The following is a 20,540-nucleotide window of genomic DNA, read 5'->3' as shown; positions in this document are numbered from 1 at the left end:
AGTGCTGGAGAAACCTAGCAGTCCAGCAGCATCTGTGGAGAGAGAAAACCAGAGTTAATGTTTTGAGTCCAATCTGATTCCTCTTCACAGTCTTGAAGCAGTTTAGCTAATTCATTCCCCTGCCATTTCTTAAAAGCCCTGAACACTATTTTCACTTCTGAAGGTTACCCCGTTCCCTTCTGAAAGCTGTGATTGAATCTGCCTCCACCATGTTGTCAGGTACCACGTTCCAGGCAAGAACCACTCAGGACATTGGTTCGGCCACTGTTGGAATATTGCATGCAATTCTAGTCTCCCTCCTATCGGAAGGATGTTGTGAAACTTGAAAGGGTTCAGAAAAGATTTACAAGGATGTTGCCAGCTACAGGGAGAGGCTGAACAGGCTGGGGCTGTTTTCCCTGGAGCATCGGAGGCTGAGAGCTGACTTTATAGAGGTTTATAAAATCATGAGGGGCATGGATAGGATAAATAGACAAAGTCTTTTCCCGGGGGGGGGTTGGAGTCCAGAACTAGAGGGGCATAAGTTTAGGGTGAGAGGGGAAAGATTTCAAAGGGACCTAAGGGGCAACTTTTTCATGCAGAGGGTGGTGTGTGTATGGAATGAGCTGCCAGAGGAAGTGGTGGAGGCTGGTACAATTGCAACAGTTAAGAGGCATTTGGATGGGTATATGAATAGGAAGGGTTTGGAGGGATATGGGCCAAGTGCTGGCAAATGGGACTAGATTGGGTTCATATACCCATCCAAATGCCTTTTAAATGTTGCAATTGTACCAGCCTCCACCACTTCCTCTGGCAGCTCATTCCATACACGTACCACCCTCTGTGTGAAAAAGTTGCCCCGTAGGTCTATTTTATATCTTTCCCCTCTCATCCAAAACCTATGCCCTCTAGAAATGCTGTCATGGGCAGATGCTGATGTAAAGGTGAAAAAAAAGTGTTTTTATACAAAGAGAGTGAATTGATTGCGCATCCATTGCGGAGGTTCAATCTAAAGTGACTGTCTGTTCCAGTCACCATCGTGTGTTATAATTGTCACACACTTGGAGATGATCATCTCCCACCTTGTATGTACACTGCAGTTAGCATTCTGTGTGAACCAGCAGTGGATAGTAATGAGGGAGGGTGTGGTTAGCTCAGTTAGCCGCACAGCTGGTTTGCATTGCAGAGTGACATCAACAGCGTGGGTTCAGTTCCCACACCAGCTGAGGTGACCATTTACCTTCTCAACCTCACCTGAGCGCAAGGTGACCCTCAGGTTAACCCAATGCCGGCCATCTCTCTCATGAGTCTGCTCAGACTCTGGTGATACTAATGAGAAGGAACAGTGCTGGCTTCGTGTAAAAGGACACTTGGAATGTGAGCTGCTCATGGGCTTAATTTTCAGTCTCATTTTCAGCAGTTGACAGTTTAGAAGCCTCGTGTTTATCAGGTCAGAAAATGTTGGAGTTGACAATTCATATGAGACACAGTTTTCTGTTCCAGATTCAGGTGTCTTCAGTTAAATCCTCTTGTTCTCATCTGAGAGCGAGCTGAACTTTTTGATAGCGAATCTACCAAAAACCCAGAGAGAGAAAATCAGGAGGATTGTGTATGAACCAAGCTGGTGATGGGTGACCCTGCCTTTTATTGATTCTGAATAGCAATATAAAGGCACCAGACAGAACAGAAAAGCGTATTGATTGAAATGACATCTGCGAAAGTAATTCTCTCATTCAGCGGCAGTGATGAATTGATGTGATCTTATCTGTTGGGAATGGTGCCAAATTGTAAAGCACTCCTGTTTGAATGGCCTAAATATCTCTGCTCATCATCTGTTGAATTTGCATTGACCGACGCAGCACTTGCGGACCCGGTTACTGCAAAACTGCGAGTTTTATATTTGAAAAGTGCTTTGAGGTAGGAATTGCTGGAGGGCAAATGACCGTATTCTGTCTAGTGTGTGGCTTCTGCAATGTTAGCAGTCACTCGATGCCTCAGTAATGGAAGTCATTCACTAATTATGGTCATCAATCTTGATCAATTAGTCCATGACAGACCCAGGAATGGAGCAAAGAAAGTATAAATCCAAAGTAACCTATTCTTCTGCAGCCGGCTACATTTATCATATATCATGACCGTGAAAGCTTTTCTTTCTGACTGGTGCTGGTCAGCAATTATTTTCTTCATTCTTGGGATGGATAGTGAAGGAGGCGTTTGGTATGCTTTCCTTTATTGGTCAGAGTATTGTGTACAGGAGTTGGGAGGTCACGTTATGGCTGTACGCAGGGCATTAGTTAGGCCACTGTTGGAATATTGCATGAAATTCTGGTCTCCTTCCGATCAGAAAATCTTCAGAAAAGATTTACAAGGATGTTGCCTGGGTTGGAGGATGTGAGGTATAGAGAGAGGCTGAATAGGCTGGGGCTATTTTCCCTGGAGCGTCGGAGGCTGAGGGGTGACCTTATAGGGGTTTATAAAATCATGAGGGGCACTGATAGGGTAAATAGACAAAGTCTTTTCCCTGGTGTAGGTGAGTCCAGAATTAGAGGGCATAGGTTTAGGGTGAGAGGGGAAAGATATAGAAGAGACCTAAGGGGCAACTTTTTCACACACAGGGTGGTACGTGTATGGAATGAGCTGCCAGAGGATTTGGTAGAGGCTGGTACAATTGCAACATTAAAAGTGCATCTGGATGGGTATATGAATAGGAAGGGTTTAGAGGGATATGGGCCGGGTGCTGGCAGGTGGGACTAGATTGGGTTGGGATATCTGGTCAGCATGGACGGATTGGACCGAAGGGTCTGTTTCCGTATTGTATATCTCTATGACTCTATGTGTGCCCTTGTTTGTGGCCATCCTTACTTGTTCTTGAGAAGGTGGTGGCGAGCTGCCAACTCGAAGCATGGCCTTCCTTGGGTACCGGGATTGGTTAGAACTATATTCACTGGAGTTTTTAAAAAATGAAGGGAGCATCTCATAGAAAACTATAACATCCTGACAGGACTAGTCTTAGACATAGAGATGTACAGCATGGACACAGACCCTTCGGTCCAACCCGTCCATGCTGACCAGATATCCCAACCCAATCCAGTCCCACCTGCCAACACCCGGCCCATATCCCTCCAAACCCTTCCTATTCATATACCCATCCAAATGCTTTTTAAATGTTGCAATTGTCCCAGCCTCCATCACAATTGTACCAGCCACACACGTACCACGCTCTGCGTGAAAGAGTTGCCCTTTAGGTCCTTTTAAAATCTTTCCCCCCTCACCCTAAACCTATGCCCTCTAGTTCTGGACTCCCCCACCCCAAGGAAAAGACCTTGTCTATTTACCCCATCCATGCCCCTCATAATTTTATAAACCTCTAGAAGGTCACCCCTCTGACTCCGACGCCCCAGGAAAATAGCCCCAGTCTATTCAGTCTCACCCTATAGCTCAAACCCTCTGACCCTGGCAACATCCTTGTGACAAGGTAACCACAGGAAGGATATTCCTGATAACTGGGAGTCCAGACGCCAGGGGGTCATGGGGTAGAACGTGTAGGACTGAACTGAGGAGCAATTTCTTCACCCAAACGGTGGTGTACCTGAGGAATTTCCTACCAGAGAAAGTGGTTGAGGCCAAAAGATTGATTGTTTTCAAGAAAGTGATAGATACAGCTCTTCAGAATAAAGGAATCAAAGGGCATGAGGAGAAATGGGAACAGGATACTGAGTTGGATGATCAGCCATGATCAAAAGGAATATGGCAGCAAGGGCTGAAGGGCCAACTCCAGCTATTATTTTCTCTGTTTCTGTGCTGTCAGTGCACCCACCCTCTGTGCTGTGAGTTAGGGATTTCCTCTCTCTGAAAGTGAGCTGCTCCTTCGTGGCTGAGTCTCCTGACACCACCAAAGCTTCTCATTGTACACGCGCAGAGTTCTTTGGGAAATAACTCACCAGTAAATATATGGTGGTGACCAAATAAGCACAGTAAATCTGAGCAAGTGCATCACTGGCACACGCAACTGGGAGCCATTTTGGCAGCAACCATTCCCCTTCATCGTTGTTGGGTCAGAATCTGGAAGGAGTTTGACTTGGAGGTGATGGTGGTTCATTGATCCCTTGATCAACCGGAATATCTGATCAACCAGTACATTCCTAGTCCCATAGGTGCCTGTTAATAAAAGGTTTGTTTTACTTGCTCACCATCCAGCCCCAACCTGCTACTGTCAGCAGAACTGCCACTTAGCGTATTGGAAGCACCTGGGATATCTAAGCCTTCGGTGTTATGTTCAGGGTCTGAAGGCCGTCATTGCTGACTCTTGCTATGAGGATCTTTTGGGGACTTGGATTAAAGCGCAACCACTTTCCCCATGAGGGTCACTGACTCCTTTCTCTCTCTTAAGATACTTGTCATTGGGTTTTTAACCTGATTGCCATGATACTCAACAGCTGCAGTGCATTAGCACACCAGCTTTCCTCTGCACTTTGACAAACATCACGGGGGGAGGATTCAACACAGGGGGAAGATTCAGCATGGGGGGGGGAGATTCAGCACAAGGGGAAGATTCAGCATGGGGGGGGAATCAGCACAGGGGGAAGATTCAGCACAGGGGGGGAGATTCAGCACGGTGGGGGGAGATTCAGCACAGGAGGGGAGATCAGCGCAGGGGGGAAACAGCATGGGGGAGATTAGCATGGTGGGGGGGTGATCAGTGCGAGGGGGAGATCAGCATGGTGTGAGATCAGCACAAGGGGGAGATTCAGCATGGGGGGAGATCAGCACGAGGGGAGATCAGCGCAGGGAGATTCAATGCGGGAGGACAATAGACAATAGGTGCAGGAATAGGCCATTCTGCCCTTCGAGCCTGCACCACCATTCAATATGATCATGGCTGATCATCCTTAATCAGTATCCTGTTCCTGCCTTATCTCCATAACCCTTGATTCCACTATCCTTGAGAGCTCTATCCAACTCTTTCTCAAATGAATCCAGAGACTGGGCCTCCACTGCCCTCTGGGGCAGAGCATTCCACACAGCCACCACTCTCTGGGTGAAGAAGTTTCTCCTCATCTCTGTCCTCAATGGTCTACCCCATATTTTTAAGCTGTGTCCTCTGATTCGGCACTCACCCATCAGCAGAAACATGTTTCCTGCCTCCAGAATGTCCAATCCTTTAATAATCTTGTATGTCTCAATCAGATCCCCTCTCAGTCTTCTAAGCTCAAGGGTATACAAGCCCAGTCACTCCAGTCTTTCAGCATAATGTAGTCCCGCCATTCCAGGAATTAACCTCGTGAACCTACGCTGCACTCCCTCAATAAACAGAATGTCTTTCCTCAAATTTGGAGACCAGAACTGCACACAGTACTCCAGGTGTGGTCTCACCAGGGCCCTGTACAGCTACAGAAGAACCTCTTTGCTTCTATATTCAAACCCTCTTGTTATGAAGGCCAGTATGCTATTAGCCTTCTTCACTACCTGCTGTACCTGCATGCTTACCTTCATTGACTGGTGTACAAGAACACCTTCCTGTTCTTGCCACTAAAGTGGATAACCATACATTTATCCACATTAAACTGCAAAGTGATCAGCGCAGGGGGAAGATCAGCACGGGGGGGGTGGAGATCAGCGCTGGGAGAGACTCAGCATGGGGGGGCGCGGGATCAGTGCTGGGGAGATTCATCACGGGGGAGATCAGTGCAGGGAGAGAATCAGCACGGGGGGAGTTCAGCACGGGGCGGGGATCAGCGCTGGGGGAGAATCAGCGCAAGGGGAGATTCAGCATGGGGGGATATCAGCACAGGGGGAGATTCAGCGGAGGGGGAGATCAGTGCTGGGGAGATTCAGCGCGGGGGGAGATCAGCACAGGGGGAGCTCAGTGCTGGGGAGATTCAGTATGGGGGGAGATCAGCGCTGGAGGGATTCAGCGCGGGGAGAGATTAGCACGGGGGGAGATTAGCACAGGGTGAGCTCAGCGCTGGGGGAGATTCAGTATGGGGGGAGATCAGCACAGGGAGAGATTCAGGACGGGGGGAGATCGGTGCTGGGGGGAGATCAGTGCTGGGGGGAAATCAGCGCAGGAGGAGATTCAGCGCGGGGGGAGATCAGCGCGGGGGGAGATCAGCATGGGGGGAGATCAGCACGGGGGGAGCATAGCAAGAGGAGATCAGCACAGGAGGATAGAGGTACAGAGGGAGTGGGGTTTGTTATTATTTGGATGAGATCTGTCTGCTATTTTGAATGCATTTATGCAATTGTTTCCACAGCGTTCCTCTGAGATAGAGATGGGGAGTTTCTCGCTGGTGTCTTGACTGGCATTTCTTATTTTTGAATGTGGATTTGTTTGGGTCAGGCGTATGGAAATGTTAACATTCCATTCTGCACTGCTTTCAGTAGAGTTAACGCCTGTATATTTTAGTCTTGCTATCCAGAAAACTGGGCTAGTGTGCTCGTTGCCAATTTGCACCAAAGATCCATTTTACAGCTAAGGCTAACCTATTGTAGAATCCCAATCTTACCTATGATTCCAATGAAGAGCACTGAGCAAAAACTCATTTTCCTTCTTTGTCCTCTCTCTCTTTCCCACTGGTCTATTACTCCACTCCTTTTTCTTCTCTTTAAATCCCTCTCATTCCTCCTACTTTTTCTCTTCCATCCCTCACTCCCTTCCTCACCTTTCACCTCCATCCTCTCCCTTCCTCACCTTCCACCTCCATCCTCTCCCTTCCTCACCTTTCACCTCCATCCTCTCCCTTCCTCACCTTTCACCTCCATCCTCTCCCTTCCTCACCTTTCACTTCTATCCTCTCCCCTCCTCACCTTTCACCTCCATCATCTCCCTTCCTCACCTTTCACCTCCATCCTCTCTCTTCTGCCTTCCACACCCATCCTTCCAAATCTTGCACTCTTTTTCCCTGTTATTTCTCCACCCACCTGTTACTTAATTGGTTCATGGTATAAGCTGAGTCAGCATTTATTGGCCGTCCCATTTGTCCAGAGTTAATCTCATTGCTGTGGGTCCTTAGTCAAATATATGCCAGATCAGGTAGAGAAGACAGGTTCCCTTCCTTTGAAGGGGATTGTAATAAGAACCCACTGGGTTCATTAATCAATAATAGTTAATTTATTTAATGCCAGATTTGTTTAATATGAAATTAAAATTCACTGCAGTGGGATTTGAACTCATGTTCTCTCCCCCACCTTCTCCTCGTCTCCCCACCTTTTGTGATTGATTCCAATCTGCCATTGGAACTCAGAGTGCAATTTCATTAACATGTACTCATTTGGTGAGGAAAGTATATGGGACACTGAGGAATTGCAGGTGGGGATTCAAAAGTTTAAAGGGTTATGAATTGATGTCAGTGGTTCACTTGCATTCCAGTTTTAACTGGAGGAGCAGGCCAAAGGCTGGGAATTCTCCCGCAAGTACCTCACCTCCTGACTCCCAAAGCCAGTCTACCATCTGCAAGACCCAAGTCAGGAGGTGGTGGTATACTCCCCACCTGCCTGGATCCACAGGCATTCACTTCCTGCAGCACCGACACTCAGTAGCACCTGTGTATACCATCTACAAGATGCACTGCAGCAAGACTCCCAAAACAGAATCTTTCAAGCCGGTGACCTTTACCACCTTCAAGGTCAGGGGCAGCAGATACATGGGAACATTGCCACCAGCAAGTCCCCCTCCAAGTCACTTACCATCCTGATTTGGAAATAAATTACTGCTCTTTCACTGTTACTGGGTCAAAATCAGGGAACAACCTTTCAAATAGCTTTGAGGGCCTAGATGGCATGGACTGCAGTGGTTCAAGAAGGCAGCTCATTACCACCTTCTCAAGGGCAAATGGGACGGGGAAATAAACATTGTCCCAGCTAGCAATGCCCCCTCTGGCGCATACACCTTTGTTCCCTCATGGTCACTGGACAGAGTTCTGCACTTCTCTACCTAACAGCATTGTGAAAGGAACATTAACACAAGAGCTGCAACAGTCCAAGAGAAACCTTACCTATTACTTTCTCGGGCCAAAAATATGCCTGAAAAAAGGCATTAAAAGGGTGTGTTTTCTTTATCTATTAATTGGAGTGTTTTGATTATACACATCTCGAAGCTGGTATCTTGTTGGTGTGAATATCTTTGATGTGGTACGTAGAGTGTAGTGGAGTAAATATAAGTATTTGAGGTATCGTTTTCGGTAAAGAGAAGTGAAGTAACTGAGGCAGCCTGTTCTGCTGTGTTTCAGAAGGTGAACCCATTGAAGCAATCGCCAAATTTGATTATGCCGGGCGCTCTGCTCGAGAGCTGTCGTTTAAGAAGGGAGCTTCGTTGCTTCTCTACCACAGAGCGTCTGAGGACTGGTGGGAGGGGAGACATAATGGGATTGATGGGCTCGTGCCCCATCAGTACATTGTGGTGCAGGACACGTAAGTAATGGTTCTCATCTTTGTTACTGAGCCAGCTGATGTTACTACTGGACAAGTCAGACCCCAAAATGAAATCTGGCTTGATAGCTCATATTTTTAACTGAATGTGGTGGTCTTTCATTGGAACATGAGCACACAAAGTTACAGAGTTTTTAATGGTGAAACACGAGTTTAATGTATGAAAGAAATTAAAATTAAATTAAGTAACACAAAATGAACTACCTAAATATACCACAGTTTAAACATGAAACCAAACAAAATCCCCCATACACCATTCAGAACTCCTGAGAAATTTCCCTTCCTTATAAATTCCCATGGTTATCCCTATTCCCTTTCTTGAACAAGGGAAATAGCATTTGGCACCCTCCAATCATCTGATACTACTCCAGTGGACAGTGACGAGATGGAAAGATCATCACCAAAGGCGCATCAATCTCTTCCCTCGCTTCCTGTAGCAACCTTGGGTATATCCCATCTGGCCCAGGGGACATATTTATCCTCATGTGTTTCAAAATTTCCAGCACATCCTCCTTCATAACATCAACCTGTTTGAGCATATCAGCTTGTTTCACACTGTCCTCACAAACAACAAAGTCCCTCTCACTACTGAATACTAAAGCAAAGTATTCATTAAGGACCTCCCCTACTTCCTCCAACTCCAGGCACAAGTTCCCTCTACTATCCCTGATCAGCCCGACCCTCACTGTGACTATCCTCTTGTTCCTCACATAAGTGTAGAATGCCTTGGTGTTTTCCTTAATCCTACCCACTAAAGCTTTATCATACCTCCTTCTAGCTCGTCTAAGTCTATTCTTTAGTTCCTTCCTGGCTACCTTGTAACCCCCCATCCTTTCTTCTGTGCTGTTTTGTTCTGTTCGTGGGTGAGGGTTAAAGAGAAAGGAGCATTCACAATTTTAACTTTGAACCCTCCAGTTTGGTTTCTGGAGCAGGGAGAGCTGCTGAACGTTGAAGCTAACCCTGGCGTGTGTTTCCTCTCAGGGATGATACCTTTTCTGACACTCTGAGCCAGAAAGCTGACAGTGAAAGCAGCAGTGGGCCAACAGCCGAAGATAAGCTGTCCTCCAAAAACGACATCAGCTCACCGACTGATCGTGTTCCTGATGTTTATGCGGCAAGGTAAGTTCCTGCCAGGCAAAGGCATTCGTACACCATGAGCACAACGAAAAAATGTCACAGATGCTGGGAATTCGATTTAGAAATGAAACTGCTGGAGATACTCAGTGGGTCAGGCAACATCTGTGAGAGAGTGAAAATGAGAGGACATTTCAGGTTAATGATTGACCATATCAGAGAGCTGTTGCAACGGGATTTTCCACGGTCTGTCTGTCTATATTCCTTCCCTCCCTTCCTTCCCTCCCCTCCCTCCCTCCCCTCCCTCCCTCCCCTCCCTCCCTTACCTCCTTCCCTTCCTTCGCTCCCTTCCTTCGCTCCCCTCCCTGTCCTTTCCTTCCTTCCCTTCCCTTCCTTCCCTTCCGTCCTTCCCTCCCTCACTCCTTCCTTCCCTCCCTTCCTTTCCCTCCCTTCCCTCCTCCCAACCACCCCCCACCTCCCATGGGGCTGGGAAGATTCTGGCCATAACACTTCAAAATGCAGATGAGGATTAGATAACGAGGAGGCAATTGCTTGGTGGTATTATTGTTGGATCTCTAATCCAGAGACACAGACAACCTCCTGGAGACCTGGGTTTGAATCCTGCCACAGCAGGTTGCATAGTCTCCAGAGCTAAGGCCTACAAACCTGAGAAGATGGGATTAGTGCAGTCAGGTCTCTGTTGATTGGCATGGACGTGATGGGTTAAATGGTCTCTTTCAGTGCAGTAAACATTTTGAATTTAATGCCGACCACCTGCCCTATCCCTGAAACCCTGATGTGGTTCCACTTTAGATTCACGTCCTTCTGTGCCAGTGAATTGTTTCTGAAGTTTCATGACTGATGTTCTACAAGAAAATGAGGCGTTTCTGCAAACTGTGGGGGCGCAAAAGAAGGTGTGCCTTTGATGGTTTTTTTTGTGTCCTCCAGACAGAAAAGGAGACCAGAACCACCGACAGCTCGGCGCCCGTTGAGACCCAACGACGGGCACTGTGCAGTGCACCCAGTCCATGGCTTAGTAAGTAGCTCTGGGGACGGTGGCCCTTTGATCATGCCTACCCACGCCAGCTCCCGCCTTTTCCACCAGAATCGCAGCATGCCAGTGGACAGTCCGGAGAGGCGTCGCCGAGGTGCCCTTGGCAGCCTTTCCAACCTTAGCCGACAGGAGGCTCTCAAAAAGATCGAGAGTCCGCCAATCAGAAGGTCTACATCCTCCGGTCAATACAACTGCTTCAGTGAGCATAAACCTCTAGACCCTGAAACAATCGCCCAGGTCTGTGCAAGACATCAATTTATTTTTAATCATCTGCCTTGATGTTTTAAACTTTTCAGTGTTGACTTGTACTCTTTCAGTGAAACATTTCTTGAACCTTTTGTCGCATGGTTGCCATCTCGGTTTTTGTCCCCATTCATTTCACCCAGTCATTGTTCAACGGAGCCAAGTTTGCATCTCACTGCAGCGATACATTTTGCCAAAGTTCACTGGGCAGTAATCAGTGACTGTTTGCTGTCTTGTTATTGGTAAAGTGGGTTAGCACTGGAGGAGAGACGGAGGGAGAGAGCTGAGCTCCTCTATTCTTTCATATATCAGCTGCTGCCACTGCCCATGTAGCTAAACCCAGGAACAACAAGTTGCATTTCTGTAGCGCTTTTAACACAGTGCAACCTCGTGAGGCATTTCACAGGAATGTTGCCGAACAAAATTTGACATTGACCGCTGAGGAGCTGCAGGTCACCAAACATCTGGTTATGGCGGTCGCTTTAAGGAGCATCTTAAAGGAGGAGGATTGACAGGGAGATTTAGCAGGGATTTCCAGAGGGAAGGGCGTTAGCAGCTCCTGTGGGGGCAGGGCAGATAGGGTTGGTTGAGGGCAGAGTTGATGCCACACAAAATCAGGAATGGACTAGAGTAGCTAGAAAGAAATTGTTCTTGTTTCGTTTACCTTTCAAAATGTCTAGGTCACTCACCTCAGCCACTTCCAATTTCCTGTGCTGGTGAATTCCAACTCCTCACCGCTCTGACGAAGCAAATTTATCTTCCTTCCCTGTTGGATTCATTAATAGTTGTCTTGTGTTTATAGCCCCCTTGTATCAGATTATTTCAATTCTCATTCTACATGAGACCCCAAGTTAAAAACAAACCAAATACTTGCTCACTTTGTAAGTAAGATGTTCACTTTCCATCCTGCTGGAGCTTAAGGAAATTTTAATTGTTTCGGCAAATTTTGACCACTTCAAAAAATATTAAATTATTGACCATCGCACCAGGCAAGCATCCTGTCTTAAGACACTGTATGGACAAAGGCCAGACTTCAGTCAACTCAATATCATAGTCATACAGTCATTCAGCACGGAAACAAACCCTTCAGTTCAACCAGTCCATGCCAACCATAATCCCAAACTAATCTAATCCCACCTGCCTGCATTTGGCCTATACTCCTCCAAGCATTTCCCATTCCTGAACTTAACCAAATGTCTTTTAGACATCTTTTAACTGTACCTGTTTCCTCTGTAAGTTCATTCCACGCGTGAACCACCCTCTGTGTTTTAAAAAGCAAGTTCCACTTTATGTCTTTTTAAAAATCTTTTGTGACTGGTATCCAATGCCTGAGAGAGTCATATAGCACAAAAACAAACCCTTCAGTCCAACAAGTCCATACTAACCACAATCCCAAACAAATCTAATCCCACCTGCCTGTAATTGGTCCATTTCCCTCCAAACATTCAAATGTCTTTGAAACATTGTCGACTCTACTTGCATCCACCACTTCCTCTGAAAGTTAATTTAACACACATAAATCTCCCCCATGTCTTTTTTAAATCTTTCCCCTCTCACCTTAAAAATCTGCCCTTTAGTCTTGAAATCCCCCACCCGAAGGAAAAGACACCTGCTATTCACCTTATCTATGCCCCTCTATTATGTCACTCCTCAACTTCCTACACTCCACATCGTATTACAAGGCTGAGCATTGCTGTGTTATTCTGTATTCATTGGAATGAAATGTGTGGAGGGTGAATTAAGGATTAGAAAGCAAATTTCTTGAAAAATGGTGATTTTTTTTCAAAACCTGAGTTAGCCAGAGAGAATCTAAATTATATCTGTCTTAAAATCTGTATTAATATTTGTAGCTGTAATGGACTTTATTTCAGAGACCTTGCCAAAAGCAAAGACATTAATGTTGTGAGTTCAATGCTGACCTAAATAGATTTATAGAGTTAGCTACTGGGAAACCATGGTAGGATGCAGTAGGAGATGTTGGTAACCCCGAGTCACAGGCTCAAATCCAGCAGAGCAACTGGTGGGATTTAAATTCAATTCAGAATAAATAATTGACATTAATTTGATTAATTGATCTAGATTAATAAATCTGGAATTGAAAGCTCTGTAATGGTAACTATGAAATTACCATTAACTGTAGCGAAACACCCATCTGGTTCACTAATGTCCTTGGGGGAAGGAAATCTGCCGTCTTTACCAGGTGTGTCCTCCATGTGACTCCAGACCCAGACAAATGTGGTAGATTCTTCACTGCCTTTCTGAAGGGACCTAGCTAGCCACTCAGCTCAAGGGCATTTAATAATGTGCAACAAATTCTAATGTGCTCGGTGGGATGAATTGAGAAGAGGAATTTCTTTACTCCAGAAGTTGGAATTTCCTAAACCGAGAGCAGGGTGGCACAGTGGCACTACTGCCTCACAGCGCCAGAGACCCGGGTTCAATTCCCGCCTCAGGCGACTGTGTGGAGTTTGCACATTCTCCCCGTGTCTGCGTGGGTGTCCTCCGGGTGCTCCAGTTTCCTCCCCTAGTCCAAAAATGTGCAGGTCAGGTGAATTGGCCATGCTAAATTGCCCGTAGTGTTGGGTTAAGGGGTAAATGTAGGGAATAGGTCTGGGTAGATTGCGCTTCGGCAGGTCAGTGTGGGCTTGTTGGGCCGAAGGGCCTGTTTCCACACTGTAAGTAAGTAATCTAAGTAAAGTAAAGCTCAATCTGTAGATACTCAATTGATGAATATGTTCAAGACTGAGGGCGGTAGATTTTTGGGAGCTGGCAGAATTGAGTAACATGGGGTTAATGTCGATGATGAACTTAGAGTGGAAGCTCAGGAAGCTCCTGAGAATGATTGGCCTCCTTGAGCTCATATCTCCTTTATGTTTTGGTCTTCTTTCCCACAGCGGTTATGTAAAACTTGTTGAGTATTATTCCCTCACCGATTTTGTTATCGACACTTAGTGCCTGTGCCAGAACATGCCATTCAGAAAACATCCCCTTTTTGGTTCCCTCTTGTAAACCATGGAACGTGCATGGATGCACAAGAGAATTTTGTTTGATGTGAATGTAACTGAAGTAAAAGTCACCATTTACCACAAAAAAAAATCAACTTTCCTGATACCTCACGATCTTTGTTATCACTGTTCCCACATTCTGCTGTCTCTTAGCTCAGAAGAAATTTTAGGCTCAATTGTAATTTTATTTTGCTTTGTGTGTGCGCGTGATTTATGTTTATTCATTCATGGTCATCACTGGCTAGGCCAGCATTTATTGCCCATCCGTAATTGCCCAGAGGGCATTTAAGAGTCAGCCACATTGCTGTGGGTCTGGAGTCACATGTAGACCAGACCAGGTTAGGATGCAGATTTCCTTCCCTCAAGGACATTAGTGAACCAGATGGGTTTTTCTAACAATCGCCAATGGAGTCATAGTCATCATTAGGTTCATAATTTCTGATTTTGTTTTTCATTATTGAATTCAAATTCCACCATCTTCCATGGCAGGATTCAAACCCACGTTCTCCTGAACATTAGTTGGGTCTCTGGATTAATAGTCTAGTGATAGTATCACTAGGCCATTGTCACCCCTTAGAGCAGCACAGTGGCTCAGTGGTTAGCACTGCTGCCTCACAGTGCCAGGGATCCAGGTTTAATTCCAGCCTTTGTCGACTGTCTGTATGGAGTTTGCTTATTCTCCCAGTGTCTGCACGGCTTTCCTCCCACAGTCCAAAGATGTGCAGGTCAGGTGAATTGGCCAAGCTAAATTGCCCGTGGTGTTAGGTGAATTAGTCAGGGGTAAATATAGGGGAATGGGTGGATTACTCCTTGGAGGGTCAGTGTGGACTCGTCGGGCCTGTTTCCATACTGTCGGGAATCTAATCTAAATCAGGGCTGTTATGCTTGACTGTTTTAACCTCTCCAGTGATTCGCTCCTCTTTGTCAGAGAGAAGAGATATTGCAGGTTACAGCTTCCAGAACTTTCTGTTATGGGTCTGGTTGTAACCTCAGCCTGAAAATGTGTTGCTGGAAAAGCGCAGCAGGTCAGGCAGCATCCAAGGAGCTGGAGAATCGACATTTCGGGCATGCTGCCTGACCTGCTGCGCTTTTCCAGCAACACATTTTCAGCTCTGATCTCCAGCATCTGCAGTCTTCACTTTCTCCTGTAACCTCAGCCTCTCAGCTTTTCCTATTCTGGCCACTTAAGGATCGCCAAATTTAATCACTCCCATTTTTCGAGCCTATTAAACCCTGGAGGTCCCCTCGTGAATCTCTCCACCTCTCTCCATGGTCCTTTTTACAAAGCTCATTCAAACCTTTCTCTCAAACTCTGGTTCAAGAGGGCAACTGGCCACCACCTTCTCAAGAGGTGCCTAGAGACAGGCAGTAAATGCTGGCCCAGTCAGCGACGAACACATCCCACAAAATGAATAAATAAAAAAAGCTTTGATCTCCTCAGCTCTTGAATGCCAACTTCTATTTGACAACAGTCCTGTGAAACACATTGAAGGCGCTATGTGCATGTAGGTTGTTGTTGTGGAATGATCCAAGGGCCTTATAATGAAGGTAGGCCTGGTTGCTCAGGGAGGGGGTTTCTGTGACTAAACCTGTGCAGGTTTTCAGGTGTCTTTGATTTTAAATCCATTTTCCCTTGTAAGAGTTTTAAAGAAAGTGCTTTCTTTTCTCTCTCTCTCTCTCTTTCTCTCTCCCCTCCCTTCCTCATTCTCTTTCCCCCCCCCCCAACCTCTCTCTCTCTGTTCTTCCTGGCCAGGACATTGAAGAGACGATGAACACTGCGCTGAACGAGTTGCGGGAGCTGGAACGTCAGAGCACAGTGAAGCACACCCCCGATGTGGTCCTGGACACCCTGGAGCAGAAGAAGAGCATGCCAGCCTCTCTCCCCGCCAGCGACCCACGAGGTGGGCACCCCCCTGCCGCCCTGAAACCCGCCGACCCTGTCATCCGAAGGAGCACCAGCTCTTCCAGCGAGCCCGTGGGCACCTCCAAACCCGTCCTGTCACCCAGGATGGGCTTGCAACTCAAACCCCCTGCCCTCAGGCCCAAGCCAGTGGTGCTCCCCAAGACCAACCCTACCGTGGCACCTCCACCCGCTGTCCAGAGCTCCACAGACAAATCCTGCACCATGTAAATAAAGCTGCTTTTTGACTTGAAGAATCGATCGATGTATGTTGAGCGGCAAAGGACAAGGAAGGGGATATTGACATTTTAAAAGTTGTAATTGGAGATGTATTCTTTCAGTGTTAGAATATATGTCTCAGTAGTAAATTAACAAGGGAATTTGATCTCCCTTTCAAACTGGACTGTTTATATGTGGGACTGACACCAACATTAACTCAACTTGAAACCTTACGCTGCAACTGTTAACTTTATTTTGAAAAGAAGAGAGAAAGTTAGCTTAAAAAGAAGGACTTCCCATCTTCTCGAAAGACCGATTATTTATACAAGGGCAGGGATTGTAATAGCATTTGATATTCTTTTGTTGCCCAGAGCTGATGGCGTGGGGTGGGGAACGGGGAGTGGACGTCTGCATTGGTTTTTACTATCTGTTGAAAACCAGCCACAAAATCCTGGCCGTTCCTCCTGTCACTCCCTCCCTCTGTTCCGTTCAACATTCCTTTGACCTCAGCGCCAGGTTTGCATCATGGAAGCACTGCTCTGAAAGTGAATGGAAGCGTGGGAAAGGGTGACCGTGTCCAAAGCTGCTGCCACCTTTCCTGGTTAAGCGGTTATTTTGGGAAATGGATCCTGCGCCTAAATCCTTGCATTTGCAAGTACTGCAGCCTTCCCCAGCAAAGCTGGCTGTGTTGTCGACTGAACACTGGGTGTGGCAAGCAAAGCCGAAGGTTTGAAGTGTACATTTGAGAACATCAAGGATCCCCCTCTCCCACAATCAAGTAGGAAAGTGAGCACCCATCTCGTCTCTTCCCAACCCTGGATAAATTCACACACCACCCCAGTCTTAGAGAGTCATACAGCATGGAAGCGGTCCCTTCAGCCCAACTGACCAGGTTTCCCAAGGTTACTCCCTGCGTTTGGTCCATATCCCCCTAAATCTTTCATTCTCTTCAGTGAACCATGTGTGAGTATCCTTGCTGTAGTTTTCATGTTTTCCTCATGATCTACTATTACCATTTGTCTTGGAGTCATAGAGATGTCCAACACGGAAACAGACCCTTTGGTCCAACTCGTCCATGCCGACCAGGTATCCTAACTTAATCTAGTCCCATTTGCTAAACCCTTCCTACTCATATACCCATCCAGATACTTTCCTGGTCTTGGTGAGCAAGCTGTCTGGTCCTGCCCAACCACCATATTGTTGATCATTTCTGGACAGTTTTGAGTCGCTCTGCCTGCTCAGGTTCCTTGTCCATCATTACTGACCTTCTGGAACCTTTCTTCCCTTTCCCCTTGCTCTACTTTCCCGGCTGCTGCTCCCTCCCCCTACAAATTGCCAACTGCACTGTCTCCACTCTGCAACTTTGCCTGGCATCCAGCTGCAAGCGTGGAGAAAATTGAGAGGCGGGAGGGGTTGGTTAAGCACCAGAATCACCACTGAAATGGGTTCTTTGGAACTTTGATGTTGCTAGATGGAGCCCAAGGCTCTTGTGGCACAAGGTGACCCCTGGGTAATGAAGGTTTCTCTTCATAAACAGCGGTTTTATGGGTAAACATGTCATGTTGGCCTCTGACGGACCTCCACACAACAATCCACTTTGAATAAGTAGTTGTACTCAGGCAGCTATGTAACTCTGATAGATTTGAGGGGTGGGGCATGGTTTGTGCACCTTGCAACTCTTCAGTGGTCTCTCATTGTCACCCTCCAAAGCATTGCCACTCTGTTCCAGAAAGACCACGGGCTGTGGAATTGGAACTGAAGAAGGAAGTTGGATTGTCCTTCAGCGTAAATATTATTGTGTTTTGAATGGATGCCACTGTGTTAACCTTATCAATTGTGTTAAAGGAGTGATTGGCCAGCTATGTGAGTTTCCATGGGAACGAGAATTGGAAGTGATAGCTATTGGCCCCCTTGTTCAAAATCAACCATCTTAAACGCCAAAGTTAGATGACCCACATATCACTAAATACTCCCTTCTCCCTGCCCCAGGGCTAACTTCACAGTTTCTCACAATGTTACAGAGTTTAGTTTCCTACCTTGCTTTTATTTATATATAAATGCTCATGTTTACATGGTCACAAAAGATATCCTCCATTTACATTTCACGAGTATTTCCTGTTCGTCTTTGAGCCTCCTTCTGCTATGCTACTGGACTGCTCCACTATGACTTGTTTAGTTTTCCTGTCGTACATTGTAAGAAGGTCAGAAGTGGGAAAGGAGGTGAAACCTTCAAAATGTCTCAAGCCATGATGGAACTGAAAATAACACCCCTTTTTAAAAAAACAAACACAATGCAGGTAAAATAATGTCACTTTTGTACAAAATTTCAAATGGGTGACCTGTTGCCCCTCACTTGTGGAAAATCCCTGCTTTAATAAGGATTGTTACTCCATTTGGAACAACTGTTTTGGGTTGCAGTGCAAGCCCTACATCTCCTAACCCTTGACAAGATCCCCACAAACAACAGTGATCTGGTCTTAAAAGTTGCTCACTAATCCTGATCTTTTCCTTCCATACACTAGCTTTAAGATTCATAAATGTGGTGTTTGTAAATGTATGCATTCGTTAAATCCTGGAGAAAAATCTAAACGCAAATGTTTAAGGCATCCGGTCGCAGTGGTGAAGATTTGCACTGTGCAGAACCCCTGCTGGTTAGATTGAACTGAATAGTGTGGTTCTTCCCTCTGCACCCTGGCTGTTCCATCTGGAGGGTTATGTACACACTCTGGGAAGGGTATGTCAATCCTGCATGTCAGGGGCCAAACCCATTATGTCTGCAACAGCCAGCATATAGTGCAGAGGTAGTGTCCCCACCTCTGAGTCCAGGGTCCCATCTAGTTATGAGTTGAACGAATTGATTAAAAACATCCCAAACGTGTAGGTCTGAAATGGTGCTTTTGTTTTCTCTCCCCAAATGGTCGTTTTAACATTAAAACTGGTCCTCATGGCCACCTCGTCTATTCTCCATATAGATTTCGGATCAGCAATCCCTACGTTGTTATCTATCTGATCTGAGCTCTGTGGTTAGCTCTATCAGAGCAGCTTGAGTCAAAAGCATGGGTTGCCCACCAGGAGAGACCTTTTCCACATCAAAGCCCTTTGACATTTTTTCTGGGAACATGCTGATGTCTGCATTTCCAACCTTCCCGTTGTATGTGGCATCACTTTGCTTGCTCGCTCCCTGTTGGAGTGGGGGAAGAGGATAGTAACCTCTCCCCCCAACTGGCAGATTGAATATCTCTTTTATGGTCCTCTTTGACCTGATTTTGAGACTGGAATACAACTTCGGGATGACCAAAGGAGTGCTGGTGTTATACCACCTTGTGGCATAGTGCGCTGGTACGTTAACCCAACAGTGCCACAGTCTATCAGCTCAGACAACTGCCTAACTCTTAGCCCTTTTTACAAAAATAACCTCTGAGACCACAATCATTGAAAGCTGCACATACATCCAATCTGTGGTTTAATGACCTTGTGACGCACAGTCATTTCTGTCTGCCATGAATCTAACCTACTAAATGTTGAACTTTTCGTAACATTTTACAGTTTCCACTTCATGTGGTCTTTAAAAGAATGTGGTAGTACTTTTAAGGAACATGTAGTATAGAGTTCACTTAAATTAATTTAAAAAAATCCAAAATGTACATCAGCCAAAATGGATTCTGCAATGTTGCATTGCTACCAGGATTTGTATATTCAAATAATAATTATACTGGATTGCGAGAAATGCTTACAGCAGATCCAAATTTAGCAAAAGTGTATAATGGAAGTTATCAATTTGACAAGTGTTTTCTGGGTGCAATCACGGAAAATATGTAGTCCAAGGCTAGGCTTCTTTAAACTGCAGTTTAAGTGGATTTGTAACAGGGAACTGATAACAGCTACAGACACACTGAGTGGTAACTACCATTGACCACCTACCTGACAAAACTCTGGATCCTTTACTGCCATTTTAGTTACCGATAGTTTCCTTACTGTCGGCCGTTACCCCATTGTGTCAATGTACATCTCTAGTATGTACATGCGGAAGTGCCTTTAAACTCTTAGAGAAACTTGAGCCTTGTTCTGTACTGTTGCATTTCCATTTTCACTCATTGAACAACTCTCGTTTTAAACAAAATGCAGTTGTTGACAATGTACTGTTAATCAGTTGTGACAATGCACTTTTGTGTATAGTACTGTACATCTGGCATGTAACATTACCAATTTCAGTATATCTTCTGGTTTGTTCTAGATGTATCTTTCTAATAAAGAAAATTGCTCCATTCTCTGGGATCTGTTTATTCACATACATTTCTTTCATTCCTTAGAAACCTGTAACCTTATTGTGTGCTGTAACAGCGATTGAACAGGTTCTGTATTTGACTTTGAACCTTGACGAAGTCATGAATAGAGACATGTTACAACGATTGAAGCACTTGCATTTATGTAGCACCTTTCCTGACCACAGACTCTCATAAGGTGCTTGATAAGCAATTTGTCCAAGTGTAGGGGAAACAACAGTCATTGTTTGCATAGCAAGATCTCCAAAAGAGGGGCAATTCCTCTGGATTTTTCCAGGAAAAAAGCACTGTCTGATTGAGGACTCCTAAACACAAAACAATCCTGCGATACATTTAAGAGCTGGGGAAGGCCGAAT

General features: G+C 45.8%; 1 protein-coding gene across 4 annotated transcripts in view; it reads left to right on the top strand.

Moving 5' to 3' along the window:
* LOC140457988 (SLIT-ROBO Rho GTPase-activating protein 1-like) overlaps nucleotides 1-20,176 on the top strand; it is a 289,838-nt gene extending 269,662 nt beyond the window's left edge. For 3 of the 4 annotated variants that reach the window (XM_072551898.1, XM_072551897.1, XM_072551899.1), the window contains exons 19-22: nucleotides 8,208-8,388; nucleotides 9,388-9,525; nucleotides 10,429-10,771; nucleotides 15,536-20,176. In XM_072551898.1, coding sequence (XP_072407999.1) covers nucleotides 8,208-8,388; nucleotides 9,388-9,525; nucleotides 10,429-10,771; nucleotides 15,536-15,913 — 1,040 coding nt within the window. In that variant the 3' untranslated portion in view covers nucleotides 15,914-20,176. The remainder of the gene's footprint in view (nucleotides 1-8,207; nucleotides 8,389-9,387; nucleotides 9,526-10,428; nucleotides 10,772-15,535) is intronic. The other variant, XM_072551900.1, reaches the window with a different exon arrangement.
* The last annotated feature ends 364 nt before the right edge of the window (nucleotides 20,177-20,540 follow it).

The sequence above is a fragment of the Chiloscyllium punctatum genome, chromosome 32 (assembly GCF_047496795.1).
Source record: "Chiloscyllium punctatum isolate Juve2018m chromosome 32, sChiPun1.3, whole genome shotgun sequence".
NCBI lineage: Eukaryota > Metazoa > Chordata > Chondrichthyes > Orectolobiformes > Hemiscylliidae > Chiloscyllium > Chiloscyllium punctatum.
This window is presented reverse-complemented; position numbering and strand designations above follow the sequence as displayed.